General features: G+C 42.2%; 1 protein-coding gene across 2 annotated transcripts in view; it reads left to right on the forward strand.

The window, feature by feature from the left end:
• RGL1 (ral guanine nucleotide dissociation stimulator like 1) overlaps positions 1-15,907 on the forward strand; it is a 92,488-nt gene that overhangs the window by 73,623 nt on the left and 2,958 nt on the right. For both annotated transcript variants that reach the window (XM_010213366.2, XM_088524468.1), the window contains 9 exons: positions 233-448; positions 4,267-4,370; positions 5,504-5,588; positions 7,954-8,043; positions 9,844-9,930; positions 10,829-10,861; positions 12,421-12,542; positions 13,131-13,220; positions 15,237-15,423. In XM_010213366.2, coding sequence (XP_010211668.2) covers positions 233-448; positions 4,267-4,370; positions 5,504-5,588; positions 7,954-8,043; positions 9,844-9,930; positions 10,829-10,861; positions 12,421-12,542; positions 13,131-13,220; positions 15,237-15,423 — 1,014 coding nt within the window. The remainder of the gene's footprint in view (positions 1-232; positions 449-4,266; positions 4,371-5,503; positions 5,589-7,953; positions 8,044-9,843; positions 9,931-10,828; positions 10,862-12,420; positions 12,543-13,130; positions 13,221-15,236; positions 15,424-15,907) is intronic.

Consider the following 15,907-nt stretch of genomic DNA (forward strand, 5'->3'; position numbering starts at 1 on the left):
TTGATACCAGATGTCTCTTATTTTCCAGAGCTATTTAGCTGACAGTTCTTTTCTGCCATCAAACTTGTAAAGAATATACTAAAATATATTTTAATCTGAGAGAAAATAAATATTTATCTTTTAATGCCATCCTGGACTAGATCCATTGGACTGTAGATGGTAAATGTGCATTTTTGTTATGGAGACTAGAGAAGAGTCTTGCTGACTGACTTATATCTCTGTTTCACTCTAGAAGCTCTTTAAGAAAGTTGTGCCCCACCACTGTCTGGGATGTATCTGGTCTCGAAGAGATAAGAAAGAGAACAAGCACCTGGCGCCTACCATCAGAGCCACCATCTCTCAGTTCAATGCAGTTACCAAATGTGTTGTCAGCACTATCCTGAAGAGCAAGGAACTCAAAACACAGCAGAGAGCCAAGATCATTGAGAAGTGGATTCATATTGCACATGTAAAGCATTTATTCTTGACTATTTAACATTCTTTGTGCAAGGGCCTCTGAGTGACGGAGCTGGTGGGAGGGAAGAAGGGGGTTGTATGCTTTGGTCCCTGCCATCTTAGTTATTTTTCTTGGCACTAACTTTCTTGGTAGTGTCAGGTAAGGCACTGCCTTTCCTCTCCCTAGTTCCACACTGTGGAAATGGGGTCGATGCTTCTTTTTCACAGGATTGGGAACACTGATTGATGGGGGAGATGCTCTGCCTTGCGCAGTACTTGGTAATGTAACATTTGTGGTAAGAAAGGTATAAATTCAACCAGTCCAATTCCCCGAGAAGAAAATACTGCTTATCACAGTGAAGGCAGTGAAGGTAGTGCTGCTGTGTCACCCTAAGGCTGGTCTTGATTTCAGGTGAGGGACTAACAGCAGCGGAGCAGAACTGGCACTTGTGTCGGCAGAGTGACACTGGCAGCTTCGCGCTTGCCTTCCCTTGGGTGTTACTGTTCAGTCTGTGACTGTCGTACTCCTCCTGTATCTATGGACTCCAAAAGACTGGGAGTCAGGTGGAATGGAAGATACAGTGCAAAGCACTTGTGTTTATATGAATATGAAGGTAAAATAAACAGTGAGGCTTAGGCAAGTGATTACAAAGCTCATTTAATTCTAAGAAGTGTTGTAGCCTTTCTAACATGGAAAAATGAAATTATTGTTCATAGTCTGTTGTTTTGAAATAATTCTTGAAGCTCAAGGGTTTGTTTACTTAATTATATACTGTTTACATTAAGTATACAAACTAGCTGATATTATAGCAACAAACAAAAAGGTCACAGAATTACAATATGGTACCTGGCTCACAATTCATGGCTGTTGTTTGACCTTCCTCTCATCTTTTTGCTTTGTCATTGTCTTGCCTTTAACACATTTTTACTCTTTCCTTCAAGACAAAGCAATTGAAGCAGATTCTATGTGTGTCTTCATCTTTGCATGAAATGGTTTTGCTTCTTTATGTAACTGTCACTTGCTCATTCCTTAGATTTTCTCTTTTCTTTTGCTGTAACGTTCCTAATCTTCTCTCCTTCAGAGCACTGGGTTGTTGGCACCAAAAGTAGATCTCTTTTACTTCAATATGGATGTATGTTGACTTTGTTTTAAGAATCACATGGATTCTTTCAAAGCTGTACAAAACTAGCAGTCGTAAAAAGCTCAAGCCAAACAGAGGGCCTGCCAACCTTGACAATGCACTTCTGTGCTTCCAGAGACACTATTGTTAATGCTGGCACCTTAACTCATGCAACTGCATGGTCCAGGAAACTGGTATGGGGAAATAGTCTTTCACCTCTATTTTGGCACTTACATCTTAACTTGCTTTTGTTATCATCTGATGGCTGCTTTATATCCCATGTGAATGGATTAGGAAGTTTCATTCCTATTTTCTGTGTGCAGGCCTCCAGGTCACAGAGGGTACCAGCTAAACGGGCCTTTGCAGGGCAGCCTGGGCTCAACTCTGAGAACAAGATCCGTGCAGCTACCTGCTCATCGCGGGGGCAGCAGGAAGGTCTGGGGAAGCTGGGACAGCCACCACACTCATAACCTTGCGTTTTGGATGGAGAACTTTGTTCTTCACTGCTGTTCATCCAGTACCTCTCCCTTTACTTAATTCATATGTGTAATTAAATAGTTATAAGTGTGTCTTAGCTAAGCACATGAAAAATGCATGTGCATGCCCTACAAAATAATGGCACATGTAGAACAGCGACTTGCATATATACTTAGCTGCCCACTTCTGAAGGAAGTTGCTTGCTTTGTGCATGCAAATAAGTGTCTGAATAGTTAGAGGCCTGAATTAGAAAATAATCCACTCATTAAAGTGCAGTTACTCACTGATAAATAACTCAGTAACTTAGGAGCATGATGTTCCCCACGTGTTATCTGTTCATGACTTTCTAATCCAGTCTCTTAGATTGCCAGATAAACGGAATACTTTTTCTAACTGCCAGTCCTTTCAACTCCACCTAGATCTGAAGCTCCTGAGCAGGAGCAAGCATAAAATATTTTCTTTAAAAATAAAAAGTAAAAATTAAATAATTAATATCCTGCTATTTTTTTAAATCAAAGTTGTTTCTGAGCAATATGTCCAAGATTCTTTCAGGTTTCCACCTTCTGAAAGACACAGCACAAAACAGTTCAAAGCAGTTTTAAAATTTGTTCCTAAAATTTGTACATAGAAATAAGTTTGATAAAATTTTGTCTTTAGTCAGTTAAATCATTGGGAACACAAAATTCAATATTTAACTCCTAATATGTTAATAATTATACAGCATGCAGTTAAGTCAAAATGGTTTCAGACTGGTGTTTTCTGTCATATATTTGAGAAAACCAGATGTTGAGGATTTGTTCTCTAAATCCGTATTCTCTGCTGCCTGAGTTCTAAGCTGAACATGAAGAAGGGTTTTGTTCTCAAATGTTGCTGTGTCAGTCTGTTAAGAAGGGTGGCACTGTCACTTCCATAGCCCCAAACCATGCTGGAATAGTTCATGGGTCGTGGGTGTCCTACCCCATGACCTTGAGCTGAGTGATGGTCTTGACCTACCCTAACTGCCAACCAACCATAAGAGCTCTCTGCCTTTTCAGTCTTTTAAGCCACATTTTGTTAAATGCAGCCTCCTACATGGCACAAAGAGACTTGAGATAAATGTATGAGAATAAACATACTCCTTGACTTGTATAATCAATTCTGATGCCGTTCTCATGAGCAGAGTTACAAGTATATTAAGGGCTGATGTTTATTTATACTAAGCTCACTTTACATTTCTTCAGTCCTATGCAGAGATGTTACAAAGGAAAGAAATTGTATTTATTTTCACCGTAAGGATCCTTTCCATAAACAGCATTATGCAGAATTACCTTAGTATAATAATCAGGCCCGTAAAAATCTGCAGGGTCAGAGTTGTAGTTTGAATATGTTCTCATTCATATGCAACAGTGAAATTAGTGTGTTTTGTCTGCTTCATTTACATGCACACATACCTGTTTGTGAGAGCGTGTAAAGGCAGGAGTTGTCTTCAATCTGTGGCTCTCGTGCTTTGATTCATGAGCCACCAACAGATTTAGAGGAGTCCTGCAGAGGCAGCTGGTCACAGGCCGGGTTTCCCCCCTCCTTCCTTTCATGTGTTTTAGCAGGGAACTAAGCTGTTCTTTGCAGAATAGTGTTTTTCAGCATGCTTTTTCCACAGGAAATTTTGTCACAGAGAAGTTGCATGAGAAATGTCTATGAACATCCTCTGTGAGGATTTGGTCCCAGCTCTGGAGAAGTTTGAAAGTTTTTCTCTTTAAACAGTGCACATACTTGTAAAACAGGTTATTCCTTTGCATGTCGTTTTAATTGACACTTAGATGTTTGAGGATTAACATTTTAAATACTGCATACAAAGAAGCCAAGCCTGATTTTTTTCCTCTAAAGGGGTAAGGGTGACTGGTAACTATAAAGGGCTTTCATAGAAGTGAAACGTGTGCTCTTTAGCCTGGCTTCATGGCCTCAGTTCCACTTTTATTTGTACTAGGAAAACTGGAAGGCTGTTACACTGCAACATCACCACAAATTCATGTAAGTGAGGAAAACAAGATAAAAGTGCCAGAGCCCATGAAGTGTTTGATGGCTGTAGAGGGAGAAGGGAATGATTTTTCCTTTTTTTTTTTTTTTTTTTTTTGATGCTCAATATTTGTACAGCTGCCTGTTTAGCAGTGCATGACACCGGTCAAACAGAAGAGCACTAACCTACTTGTAATGCCGACATTTAATACTCCTCCATTTCAAACCGCTCCTTTCGCAGGAATGTCGGATCCTGAAGAATTTTTCCTCCTTGAGGGCCATCGTATCAGCACTGCAGTCCAACTCCATCTATCGGCTAAAGAAGACCTGGGCTTCGGTTCCAAAGTAAGCTCCCCTCTCTCCCCTTGCACCTGCGGCTAGCCCCAAACAAAGCCAAAAATCCATGTTCCTTGTTTCCCTTTCGGCCTTCCCGTTCAACTCCTTTGTGGACCTGTGCTCTCATTCTGAGAGGAACCTCTCGGTACAGTGAGGCTCAAAACCCTCATGGGGTCTCAGTGTTGTGAGCTGCTTTTTGATCCTGAGGGCAAGACCTGCCCTTAGTGTCCTTGAGATTCTTCTGTCCTCTTGAGCATATCAGATCTTCCATCCCCTATTTTGTAAGAATACAGAAGTAGTTACTGGCGCAGCTTGTGGTCCTCAGAAGATCCACAAAATGGCATCAGAATGGTTGACTGATGACTTCTCTCATGTGGGGTTGGAGGTCTGCGATCCTACCAACCCTCACCAGTCCTCTCTTACCTCTGAGATTTCCTCGGAGGATATTCCTAAACTACAAAATTCACATGTGCATTGAAGACAGTTTCTCAAAGGCTTTTTAGGCATCAGGCATGCAGCAGACACTAGAAATCTCTGCACAGGAAAGATGGTATTTTGCTTGTTTGTTTAAGGAGGAATAGATTTTTCTCCTTTGCCTTTGATAACTGAAGAAAAATATTTCTTCTAACCTAAAAATACAGCCCTGTCATGCAGGATAATTCTGCCTTTCGCCTTCCAGCCACCTGCTTCGCTGTTCGAAATCACTGCATTTATTTACAGCGGTGGCAATGAAAAGGCACTTTTCCAGTGCTTACAGCTTTGCAGAAGGCTTGGAAGAGAACAAAAACAAACCCTTACGACACCTCTGCCAACTGCCCTTCTGTTCTTTCTTATCTCTCCCCTTGTCTTGCTGCGATGTGATTGAAACCCTGCCCAGAGTCCGAGTACTGAGAGCAGCATTTCCTTGTGGTGCTGTAAAATAAGGCCTGGCTGTCCTGGAAGCATCAGCGAGTCTCCAGAGGGTTCCTAGGAGATGTGCAGAATCTCATTACATGTTATCTGCAGTTGCCTTTTTACATGCTTGACCGTTATCCATTCCTCAGGAAAAAAAAAAAAAAAAAAAAAAAAAAAGCATATTCACTCTAATTCTGATTTAGAGTGTTTACTAATAACCAAAATTATTCAAATCTTTTCCCGTACAGGGACAGAATGCTGATGTTTGAAGAACTATCTGATATCTTCTCGGATCATGACAATTATTTGACAAGTAGAGAGCTGCTAATGAAGGTGAGAGTTAACTCGAGTGCAAGGCTTGTCTTAGTCAGTGCTGAGATTAGCCTGTTCTCTAGCCAGAACTTACCTGTCTTTGCACTACTTCGTGCAGTGCTTCAGGGAAGATGGCTCTGTAGCTTGTAAAAACAAATAAATGAAACAAGCCCCGTGCTTCTCTGCCAGGATGAGAGGTGACTTCGTTGTTCCTAGAAAGGGAGCCCATGGAGCTTCATGTCACAAGTAGCAAGGTAGCAGCAGCGTAGGTTTCTGGGGGACTTGTTCACAAGAAAGCAGCTCAGGGCCTTCCTCAGCCTCTGAGCCCCTGGTGCTGCATGTGGCGCTGCTGTGGCCTGGGCACAGCGAGGACTAGCTCAGGATACCTGTGCCTGCTGCACTGCATCTGGGCTTGCACTGAAGCAGGAACCAGCATGAACAGGTGCTGCACAATTAGTGAGTGACTAAATAACTTCCTGCTGCTCTATATATAGAGAGAAAGGACTTGCACAGCCTTTGAGTAAACCTGGAAACGGTTGGGATTTGTGCTCATGAGTGCAGAGCAATTCCAGACAGGATTCTCAGCTGGGCTATGCCACTGCAGCACAGCCCTTGACATCACTGGAGCAAAGCCAGTTAGCTGGAGCAGTCAGACACTATGTGCTGCCTCTCCCTTACCTTCCTTGGAAGTGGAAAGCAGCACTGGGAGTTTGGAGGCAATGGGCTTCCTGCTGCGCGTGCAGCCCCACGGCCCGATCTGTTCAGCAGCATTTCGCTTCTGTGCTCTGCTGGGGGAGCCCCAGCAAGCTCAGGAACTTGAAAGGAGTTGATGGAAAGTTATATCATATAGTAACTAAAGGAAGTTTTGATGGTATTTTTTTCTGTTTACATAAAAAATTGCCATAAATTGTCTAACCAGTTTACTTTTTGGCAGTGTCTACCTAGTCTGTCTGGTATTTGTATCAGTCTGTCTGTGTTTGTATCTTATCGTATTGCCTTGACATCTAAACACTGTATTTTGCTCAGGAATGACAGTTGAACACTTTCAAACCTGTCAGCCTGTCGTTACATATCATCCACTTATCAACATGTATAGTGTAATTTTTAAGCAGGTGGGATAATAATAAATACAGACGAAAACTATGCGTGAGTGTTTAGAACAGCTTGGTTAATTAAATATTAAAAAAATGAAACAACAACTCAGTCTGAGCCCAGACCTTCTGGCTCCTGCCAAATCATTCTCTCCAGCTGCTGCAAGGAGATTTGCAAAACATTTTGAAAGCAATGAGTGGGAAAAAAAAAAATCTACCGAATAACTAGATCTTCTCTCCTAGTGTTCATCTTGGACGAGTCTGGTTTGGAGGATTAGTGTCCACTGAATCCTTATTAAAGTCATTGATTTCCTTAACAAACTAGTCTCTCAAGGAAGCTGTGTTTGACCTTGCCTGTCCATCCTGTGAAGCTCTATGTGTAGGACAGACAAAACGCTATGAAAACCAGGCAGGCGGCGAGGAGAGGGAGCTCCTGTTCCCTTCTCCCTCGACTGCGGTTGTGTTGTGAGGCTGCAATTTTACCTTCTGCTATCTTGTACAGCACTCCTTTTTTATTTGCTTCTATTTTACAGCTAGGGAAAGAAATAAAACAAATTTCAGTTCCTCTGTGCCTGAGAAAAGTTGTAACCAGAGGATCTTCACTAGAGCAGGCTGTTGTTCTTTGCCTCTTAAAAAGACACTGATAATGATCCATGCCACATCTATCTGGTCACTGGGAAAATGCAGTAACTCTCAGCATCCCATATGGATTCAGGGTAAAAAAAGGCCAGAGATCTATTGTGAAACAGAGCATCCATTCACAGGAAAACTTGGAACTGTGGAGATCAAAACCTATTACTTCCATTTCCTGCATGTTTTTGGATTAGTCAATAAGCCACTGAGGTTAGTTGCTGGATCTCTATTTTGTGGCACAAGAAAAACAAGCATTACATAAGAGGGAGATGTTGACTTGCAGCAGTCCTGGTTAGGAAATGAAATGGAGATCTTAAGGTCAGCAGTGTCAGGATAGAATTCAGAGAAGCATCTGCACACGTGAGGTATATTTAAATTTATCTGATTTAAAATCTCAGGAAATTTGCAATACTGCTTAGCTTTGGCTGGACTTAGAACTATTTTGCAGAAAAATTCCCTCAATGGTCATTTGGGGGGATTTTGCCAAAATTCACAGGCAATGAAGAAAATTAACTTGTGCACATATGCACATGTGTAGCTGTGCAGCAAATAGTTTTGCTGGCCTAGCTTGACTTGTTAGGTGTATTTTCAATTATTGTACACAAATGTCGTTCCACCTTCCTCTTGCCTCCTCCCTTAACTGCCTTTTCATTCCCTCACAGGAAGGCACTTCCAAATTTGCAAATCTGGACAGCAGCGTGAAAGAAAACCAGAAGAGAACACAGAGGCGTCTTCAGCTCCAGAAGGACATGGTGGGACTTGTCTCCTTTTCCTCCCTTTTCTGACCCGATAATGTGATTACTCTCATCATTAGTGAATTATATGTGAAGCAAAATCTAGAAAGGTATTTAACAGAGCAAGCAGGCAGGGCACATATATAAAATATAACATAAACATAATATATAGCTTATATATAATAAAAAGTTAGGGCCTTTTGTCATACAAAAATATCACTAACACATCAGTGCTATTGATTAGTCAATGCAAAACAAGTGAACCAAAAAGTTTACATTGAACATAAAGTCAAAATCCTTGTCCCTGTCAACATCTGCCTCAGGCTGTATTTCCTTTACGCTGTGGTTGTTGATAAGCAGTTAATGCTATGTGTATATAGTATGTGTATGTAAGTTGCATATATAAACAGTTACAAGATGGGAGTTGTGCTATACTGGTGCTATCAGCACTGTTGCTGAGCTGTCCAGCCTGCGAGAGTTCCAACAGTTTTTAATACAAGGCAGCTGTCCTTTTTGCTCAGGGAAAGTGGTTATACCGAACATCAGCACATCCAGTGCATTTCTGCTGAGAATGGTCACAGATTACAGTATTTGGTGGGGCCCATAACGTTCCCTGGCCTCCATCTCCCCTGGTTCCCTGTGAGGCAGTAAACGGGTGCCTGGGACACCGCTTCCATCCCCACTTGCATTTGCTTAACCTCCCAACCAGCTGCTCAGGATGGACACTGAGCCGAGAGCTTGGCCTTAGTTTCACATCTTACAAAAATGTACTAAACCCGCCATATGGAAGAATAACGACTGACTGATGACTATAAACACATACTCATTGCTTCAATTGTCTTGTATCCTGCCTTGCAGGAAAGAACTCTGTTAACTGCTCCTGTGGAGCTTTAGGCTGAACTCCAGGGTGAAAAGACACAACTTTCAGTTAGTGAAATTATGTAATGTAAATATTAAAGCCTTGTGATACAGAAAACCAGCTCTGGCCACAGCAGAAATCTCCTTTATTTTTAAATAAGCTCATGAAGCTTCTGACACATTAGCATGAAAATTGCAGAGTTTTGCGGAGATTACTTTTTTAAATGTCTCTGCTTTCCAATTTGCTGGAGAAAATGGCTTTTGTCTCAAAGTTGACTAATATAAAAAAGACCAAGGGAAGAGAAAACTGCGATAGGGAGGCAAAACGGATGAATATGGGTTTTGTTTGTCTTTTAGCTCGACTGGAAAAAATACAGATTGCTTAATATGACAGAAACAAACATTTTCTTCACAAATGTATAGACAGTCCAAAAGTTTAACATTCAAATCCTAAATTAATTAAAACACAATAACTGGATGGGGAAGATAAGCACATTTTGAAGGAAATAATGTGACTGTGATTGCATGATCTGATAACACCTCTTAGTAAGAATCCACAAGAAGGTGCCAGAGAGCGGAGCTGTTTACCCAAGGCAGCCAGGGCCGTTGCCCAGGTCTCACTTGCAGCGGGTGACAGTGGGACCCTTTCACTGGTGCTCTGTGCTCTTTCCAAAAGTGGAGTTTCCTTGCTGCTAGAAATCAGTTGATGGAACCAGTGTTGAAATATGTAGCTGCTCCTTAAGGTCTCTGATAGCATCCTGCTCTCATTAGAATTTGATGCAAGTACTAGATTAGATACTGAGGCTAATGTGTTGACAGAAACCATGTCATTTAAAAGACTGGTGTTTTGTTGAGCAGGCTGCTTCTATATTATATTTTATGCAGCAGTAATAATGTGTGGCTGACACATTATTACTGTTTGTCAGTCAAATAATCTAACATTGCTGTGATCCTTTGCAGGGAGTAATGCAGGGCACAGTACCCTATCTTGGTACCTTCCTCACTGATCTGACCATGCTTGACACAGCTCTTCAGGACTATATTGAGGTAATTTGGGGTGATTTTGGAATCCTGCAAATCCTTTCTGCCTGCTCAGTATGGGGTGCATGCATTCCTCTATCTTTCACTGGATTCTCACGCAGTTCTGACAATTCAGGACAAATGGAGGCATTTGGTTTCAATAAATGGAGGGAATGTGCAGTTTTATTAGTAGCAAGAATCTTGTGTGAATATAAGAAGGTAGCTTGTTTGAAAGGACATGCTCAGCATTGTCTTTGGTCATGATTAGGTTTTCAGACACCTTCTGTTCATACTGAAGTCCCCGTGAATTACAGGTAGGTACTCAATATCCTTGGAAATTGGCCTCCATTAATACAGACCCTTCAGGCACTCCAGCTCACTTAAGGCTGGCGTTGATGTTTATGATAAGAAAGCACAAGCCTCCCTTCTTTCCGGGCTGGCAGCAGCTGCTGCTGGTACTTCTGTGAAACTTCACTGAAGTGAGCATGCCTAGAGTTGATATATACTCTTTTCTTTTTTCTTTTTTTTTTTTTTAAAGCAATTTCCCTTTTACCTGTACTATTGGTTCAGTTGGTGTTTATAACTCACTGGGAACACTTCTGGAGTCCCAGTGGAGGCAAAACTATAATTTGTGTCTGGTGTGAAATTCGTGGCAGTGTTCTTCAAAATCTCTCCACACCTCCTAGGAACATTCCTGTATAGGTCTTTCCTTTTTGGGCAGATTGCCATTTAGCCCATGAGGACAGATGTTCTCTGGAGACTTGTATGTGAACGCTATAGTTTTTACTGTATCTGAAAACGGCTAAAAGGTCCTTCCTCAAGCCTGTGTTTCGCATTAGCATTGTTAGTTGATCATCCTGTTTGTGATTAAGTCCCATTAAATATGTGATCTTCTCTTCTGATCCTTTTTCTTTGCTTCCAACAGGGTGGCCTGATAAACTTTGAGAAGAGGCGAAAGGTAAGTTAAATTTTTTGCAGTGCTTAATTTGCTGAGACTTCTAACTAGGCTGGAGAAGTTTTTGACTTTCCCTGGGAATTAACAGCAGCTGCTAATTTTATGGTTGGACTTGATCTTTAAGGTTTTTTCCAACCATAATGATTCTGTGATAATTTAATGCAAGTTATTTGTACATGAGGAGAGAATACTAGACCTCTGAAAGGCTGCGAGCTCATGTGAACTGCAGCGTGGCGCAGGAAGAGCCTTGGATTTAGATGTGTAGAGGAGAAGAGGAACTGCAGGCCACTTAGTTCCATGAACTTTACCCTTGTGGCATGTACATGTCCTCTCCTTGGTTTGACATTCATGGAAAAGTTACACACGTATGTCCTGTGGTGCAAGGGGGATCAGCCTGGGCCGCATGTGAACTCTGCTTTTCAGAAAACACTCTTTGTGAGCTTCTTCCTGCTGCTGCAGTAAACTGCTGTGTAGATAAAAGGTGCAGAGAAGAGGAATCTAGGTACTGGGACTGAGAAACGAATGCTGTGAATCTTTCTCTTGAGCCTGATCCCTGTTGGTTAAAGAGAGAAATAATGCTGTGCAAGAGGCCAAGGACTAAGGTCACATCTGTCTGAAGAAAAGCATGCCAAATCTCTGCTGTGGAGTCTCAAAGCAGACTTTGATTTAGTTTTGACGGAGACATTTCCTTCCTTTAACTGATTCCCAGTTCTATAAACCACTTCTTGAACTTGCATTTTATTTACAGCTGCATGGCTCAGGGTATTAATAATGAGATACACGAGTTCTCCTTGGTCATGAGGCCAGCTTCATACACAGCAGCAGCAAGGCTGCCCTCTGGACCGTCCCGAGTACTCACATCGGTTCCTGCACTCTGATTCTACAAGCTGTTCTAACACTAGGAGTTTTTAAAAAATTACTCTGGCAAGGCATGCACATAAGTGGAGTTACATAAGAGTCGCACATTCCATTCACTCCAGCAGGGGTATCATTTTATCCCCATCAGGTGAATGCAAGTGCGAGTGCAAAAATTCCAGTATAAAATCAGTCTTCCATCTCAAGCACCTATAAATACTCCTTGTTTGCAGTGTGAGAACTGCTGAAGTGCAGAGTATGGCAGTAGAGGGTACAGAGCACTCAGGCTCGTGGAGAACGAGTGGTTTTGGGACCTATCAATGGGGTATATTGATATCAAACCCCATGGATAGGTGTGGAGCTGGACAGGCATCGGTGGCAGTCCGTCTTGAGAGCTCACCATGTTCATCCTCTTGGGTGGCTTCCAAGAGCAAAATGGTCCCAAAAGCGAAAGCCACAGGTGCCTGTCGTGAGCGAGAGGTACAGGGGGTTCCTGGCACTCACCAACAGCTCTTGGCACCTGGTTATTTATCAGGGAGTGGTTTTGTTTTTTGAAATACTTTGTGACTCTTGAGACAGCCAGTTACTGATTTGAAACTGAACCTGAGCTCCCGCTAATTTGTCCATGGACTGCTGTCTAATATTTTTACTTGTAGATTTTATCTTGTTTTCTAATAAAATTCCTACTTGCTTATATATTTTCTTAGGAATTTGAAGTCATTGCTCAAATTAAGCTCTTGCAATCTGCATGTAACAGCTATTGCATGGCAGCAGACCAAAAATTCATCCAGTGGTTCAGGAAACAGCAGCTTTTAACTGAGGAAGAGAGGTAAGGCTATTGATGCAGTTGGTGAAACAGGCTTTTCTTACCCCACACCTATTGGAATGAGCTCCGTGAGCTTTCAATGACTTTTTGCAGGGACCTACATGTACTGCTAGTCGAGGAAAATGAAAATACATAAGCCTTCTAAATACCCTAGAAAACATTTTTTACTATTTGGCAAGATGTAGTTTTGACATTGGAGAATAGGTTTCTGATGGAAATGTGCTGCCTGCTCAGCAGATGCCCGAAGGCCCCTGCAGGGTCAGTGCTGGGGTTCAGCTGGCGCAGCCCGGGCAGCGCCGCGCGCTCCCTGCTGAGCTCTGTGCTGCCGCACGCGCTGCTAGCCACACCCAAGCAGCTTGGTTAAGGCTGCTTTTAATATCTACTAGATATTAAACACTTTTAGTCTTCAAAATAATTTTAAAATAATTGTAAGAATTATTTTAAAGTATCTGCTTTTACATGGGAAGTTCCTTTTCATATAGTTTCAATTTTCTGTTGAAGTGGGAATAACTGCAGATTTTTCTCTCTCTCTGGAATATTTAGCTAATAGCATTGTCTTTAACAACTAAGCCACTTGTCTCTGCTCTGCAGTTACAGCCTTTCATGTGAGATTGAAGCAGCTGCTGACACCAGCACCACGTCCCCGAAACCTCGGAAGAGCATGGTGAAGAGACTCAGCCTGTGAGTACGACAGAGGGGCTAGCGGCATCGGTGTGCTACTGTGACCTGAACAAATCAAACAAGTAATTTCACCAGCAGAGAAGCTTGGCCAGGAATCCAGAACATTATAATAATTTAAAGAGTCACTGTCAGCTGAAAATTCATACTTCTCTCTGAAACTGTCCTTTCTGTTGTTGTAAGTAATCATCATGAAGATTGCTAATGATGAAAGAGATTAGAGAAAACAAGCCATCTGCAGGTGCTGGGAAAAGGAACAATATTCAGTGCTGAATTAGAAATTCAACATGGTATTGTGTAAAAATTTCCTTAAATGCAAAATACAGTAAATGAAGATAAAGGCTTGGTCTGTAATCATAGTCTAAATTACTATATACATGCAAGAATTCCTTGCAGGATTTTAATATGAAACTTTAATAAAATGGCATCCAATGATAGAAATAATCTTCTTAAACTGCCTTTGAGCTAGAAAAATAAAATAATCATAGGACATGGTCTGATTTAGTGTGATACCTTTAAAGATTCAGCCAGGAGGTGTGTGAAGAAGAGCAGCATGTAGCTAAAGCAGGCAAGGGAAATAACAGACTAGCAGGAATCCAGGGAGAGCACAGATCAAGGGGGCAAAGTAAAAGAATCTTAAAGGCGAGGGATTTGAATCTGATACGAGAAGGCAGGAGGTGGGAAGGGTTTCCCACATACCAGTGGCATGGTCAAGATGAGGGAAAGGTAGTGAATTTAACAGCACTGGAAGCTCTTAACTGTGCTTTCCTGATTGGTTCTTTTAGCTATTTTTATGCAGAACAGCTGGCAGACCTTCAATCCAAATCAGCAGTATTTCGGATTGGGGTTTAAATGAAGAAGGGTCTTTTTAGTCAAGGGATTTGAGTGCTGATATGCAAAAAATCAGGCTAGCTGTTTCAATTAGTCTGAGTTGACAGAAGAAAGGTAGGAGGAGCTGCACTTTGAAGATGAGGTGTCTGCACTCAGTTGCCTCTCTTCTGTACCCCCTTGCTTGTGCCTAAGCTGTGCCGAAGAAATGTCACAGCTAAGCACTGGCCTTATTCTCTCCTTTCTGCCTATCTTTCCGTGCCATAATACTGTAATTACCATAGCATCATCTTTGTTTGCACTGTGCAGTATTTATCTAAAGAACTGTTTCCTGTATAATCTGAATACATGTTGCAAATTTATAGTGTAGAAGAGACTATCATTATTCTTCCTGGAACTGGTGAGTGACACCTGCTTAAATTGTTTTAAATTATTAACTGGTTGCTGACATAATAGCTAATTCACCTTGTTTCTCTACCTTGTGTATTATACTAGTTTGTTTCCTTTGACACTCCTTTAAATTTACTTCACCCGCATTTAAAAATAAGTCTTGGAGAGAGAGAGAGAGAGAGAGCGCCTGTAATTTACACTTTCTTGTCATCTCCTCATTGTGTACACTCATATTTAGAGGAAAACTGGTATCTGGGGCAACTTTACTGAGTGAAAGAATTTGCAGCAGGGGTGAATTTGCCTTGGAAGGCCTTGCCCAGAACACGACGCATTACCCTTCATGCACTACTTATTTCACCTCACTGAGATGCCGTGTCAGTGGGACCAGGACGTGAGAGCAGTGCGTGGGAGTGCGTAAGGTGGAGTCACAGCCGAGCCTCTACCTCGCCCCTCTGCCCTTGCTTTGCAAACACATCGAGCCAATCATTCCCTGGCAAGCAAGTCTACGAGAATCTCAAAGATGGAAAGGGAGCCCGGTGCAAACCACTCACGAGTTAGCTCGGGTTCTGGCCTGGTAGCTGCTGTGTGTGCTAGGTCCAGAAGGCATTGTGTGTGTGTTAGTGTTTAACAAATTCTCTTGACAAATTCTCTTAACATTATAGCAGAAGTGAAAACAATAGGCTACGCAAGATAGGAAAACAAAACAGAAGATAAGATTTTTGAGCCAAGCGACAGCTTTGCTCAACCCCAGCACTATTCTGCTTTTACTTATGGGCTGTGATGCTTTGTTTTCTGTACTAGACTGTTCCTCGGATCAGAGGTGATCACCAATAGCACACCCACCAAAGAGCAGCCCAAATCTACTCCAAGTGGGAGCTCTGGTGAAAGCATGGACTCTGTCAGTGTCTCGTCGTGCGAGTCTAATCACTCCGAGTCTGAAGAGGTCTGCATCACTCCCATCGACACTCCCGACGAGCCCCAGAAAAAGGTAGTACAGTCTGGGGGCCTTGTTGCCAGCACAAACATCCTGTGAGGGACCAGCGACACCAGTCTTGACTGGAGCATTGCTTTTAGTGGGATGGAGAGACTCTAAAAATAAATGTACAAATAGGGAAGCAATCTAGTCATGCTTTTCACATGATCTCTTCTTTTCTTGCCAAGATATAGGGCAAATTAGTTTTCCTTCTGTTTTCTTGTGGCATCTGACATGGTTTTTGATTTCAGATGAGGTTCTGTAAGAGTAAAAGGTTTTTCTTTCAGTCCCTAAGCATCTTGGCATGTGCAGCAAGTGTCATAAAGACACTTGAACGGTGTGCTGCTAAAGCCCTTCTCTGGCTGCGATGGCAAAGCCGGCACGCTGGCTGGCCGGGATGTTCCCTGGGAGAAGGAGCACCAGGATGACGCTGTGGGTGGGTGATGAGGCAGCCGTGCCAGGCTCTGCTGCCGGCGGGAGACCCGCAGAAGGGATCCGA

The sequence above is a fragment of the Tinamus guttatus genome, unplaced genomic scaffold, assembly GCF_059628265.1.
Source record: "Tinamus guttatus ecotype Peru unplaced genomic scaffold, ASM5962826v1 Tinamus_guttatus_pri_ptg000211l, whole genome shotgun sequence".
In the NCBI taxonomy this organism is placed as follows: domain Eukaryota; kingdom Metazoa; phylum Chordata; class Aves; order Tinamiformes; family Tinamidae; genus Tinamus; species Tinamus guttatus.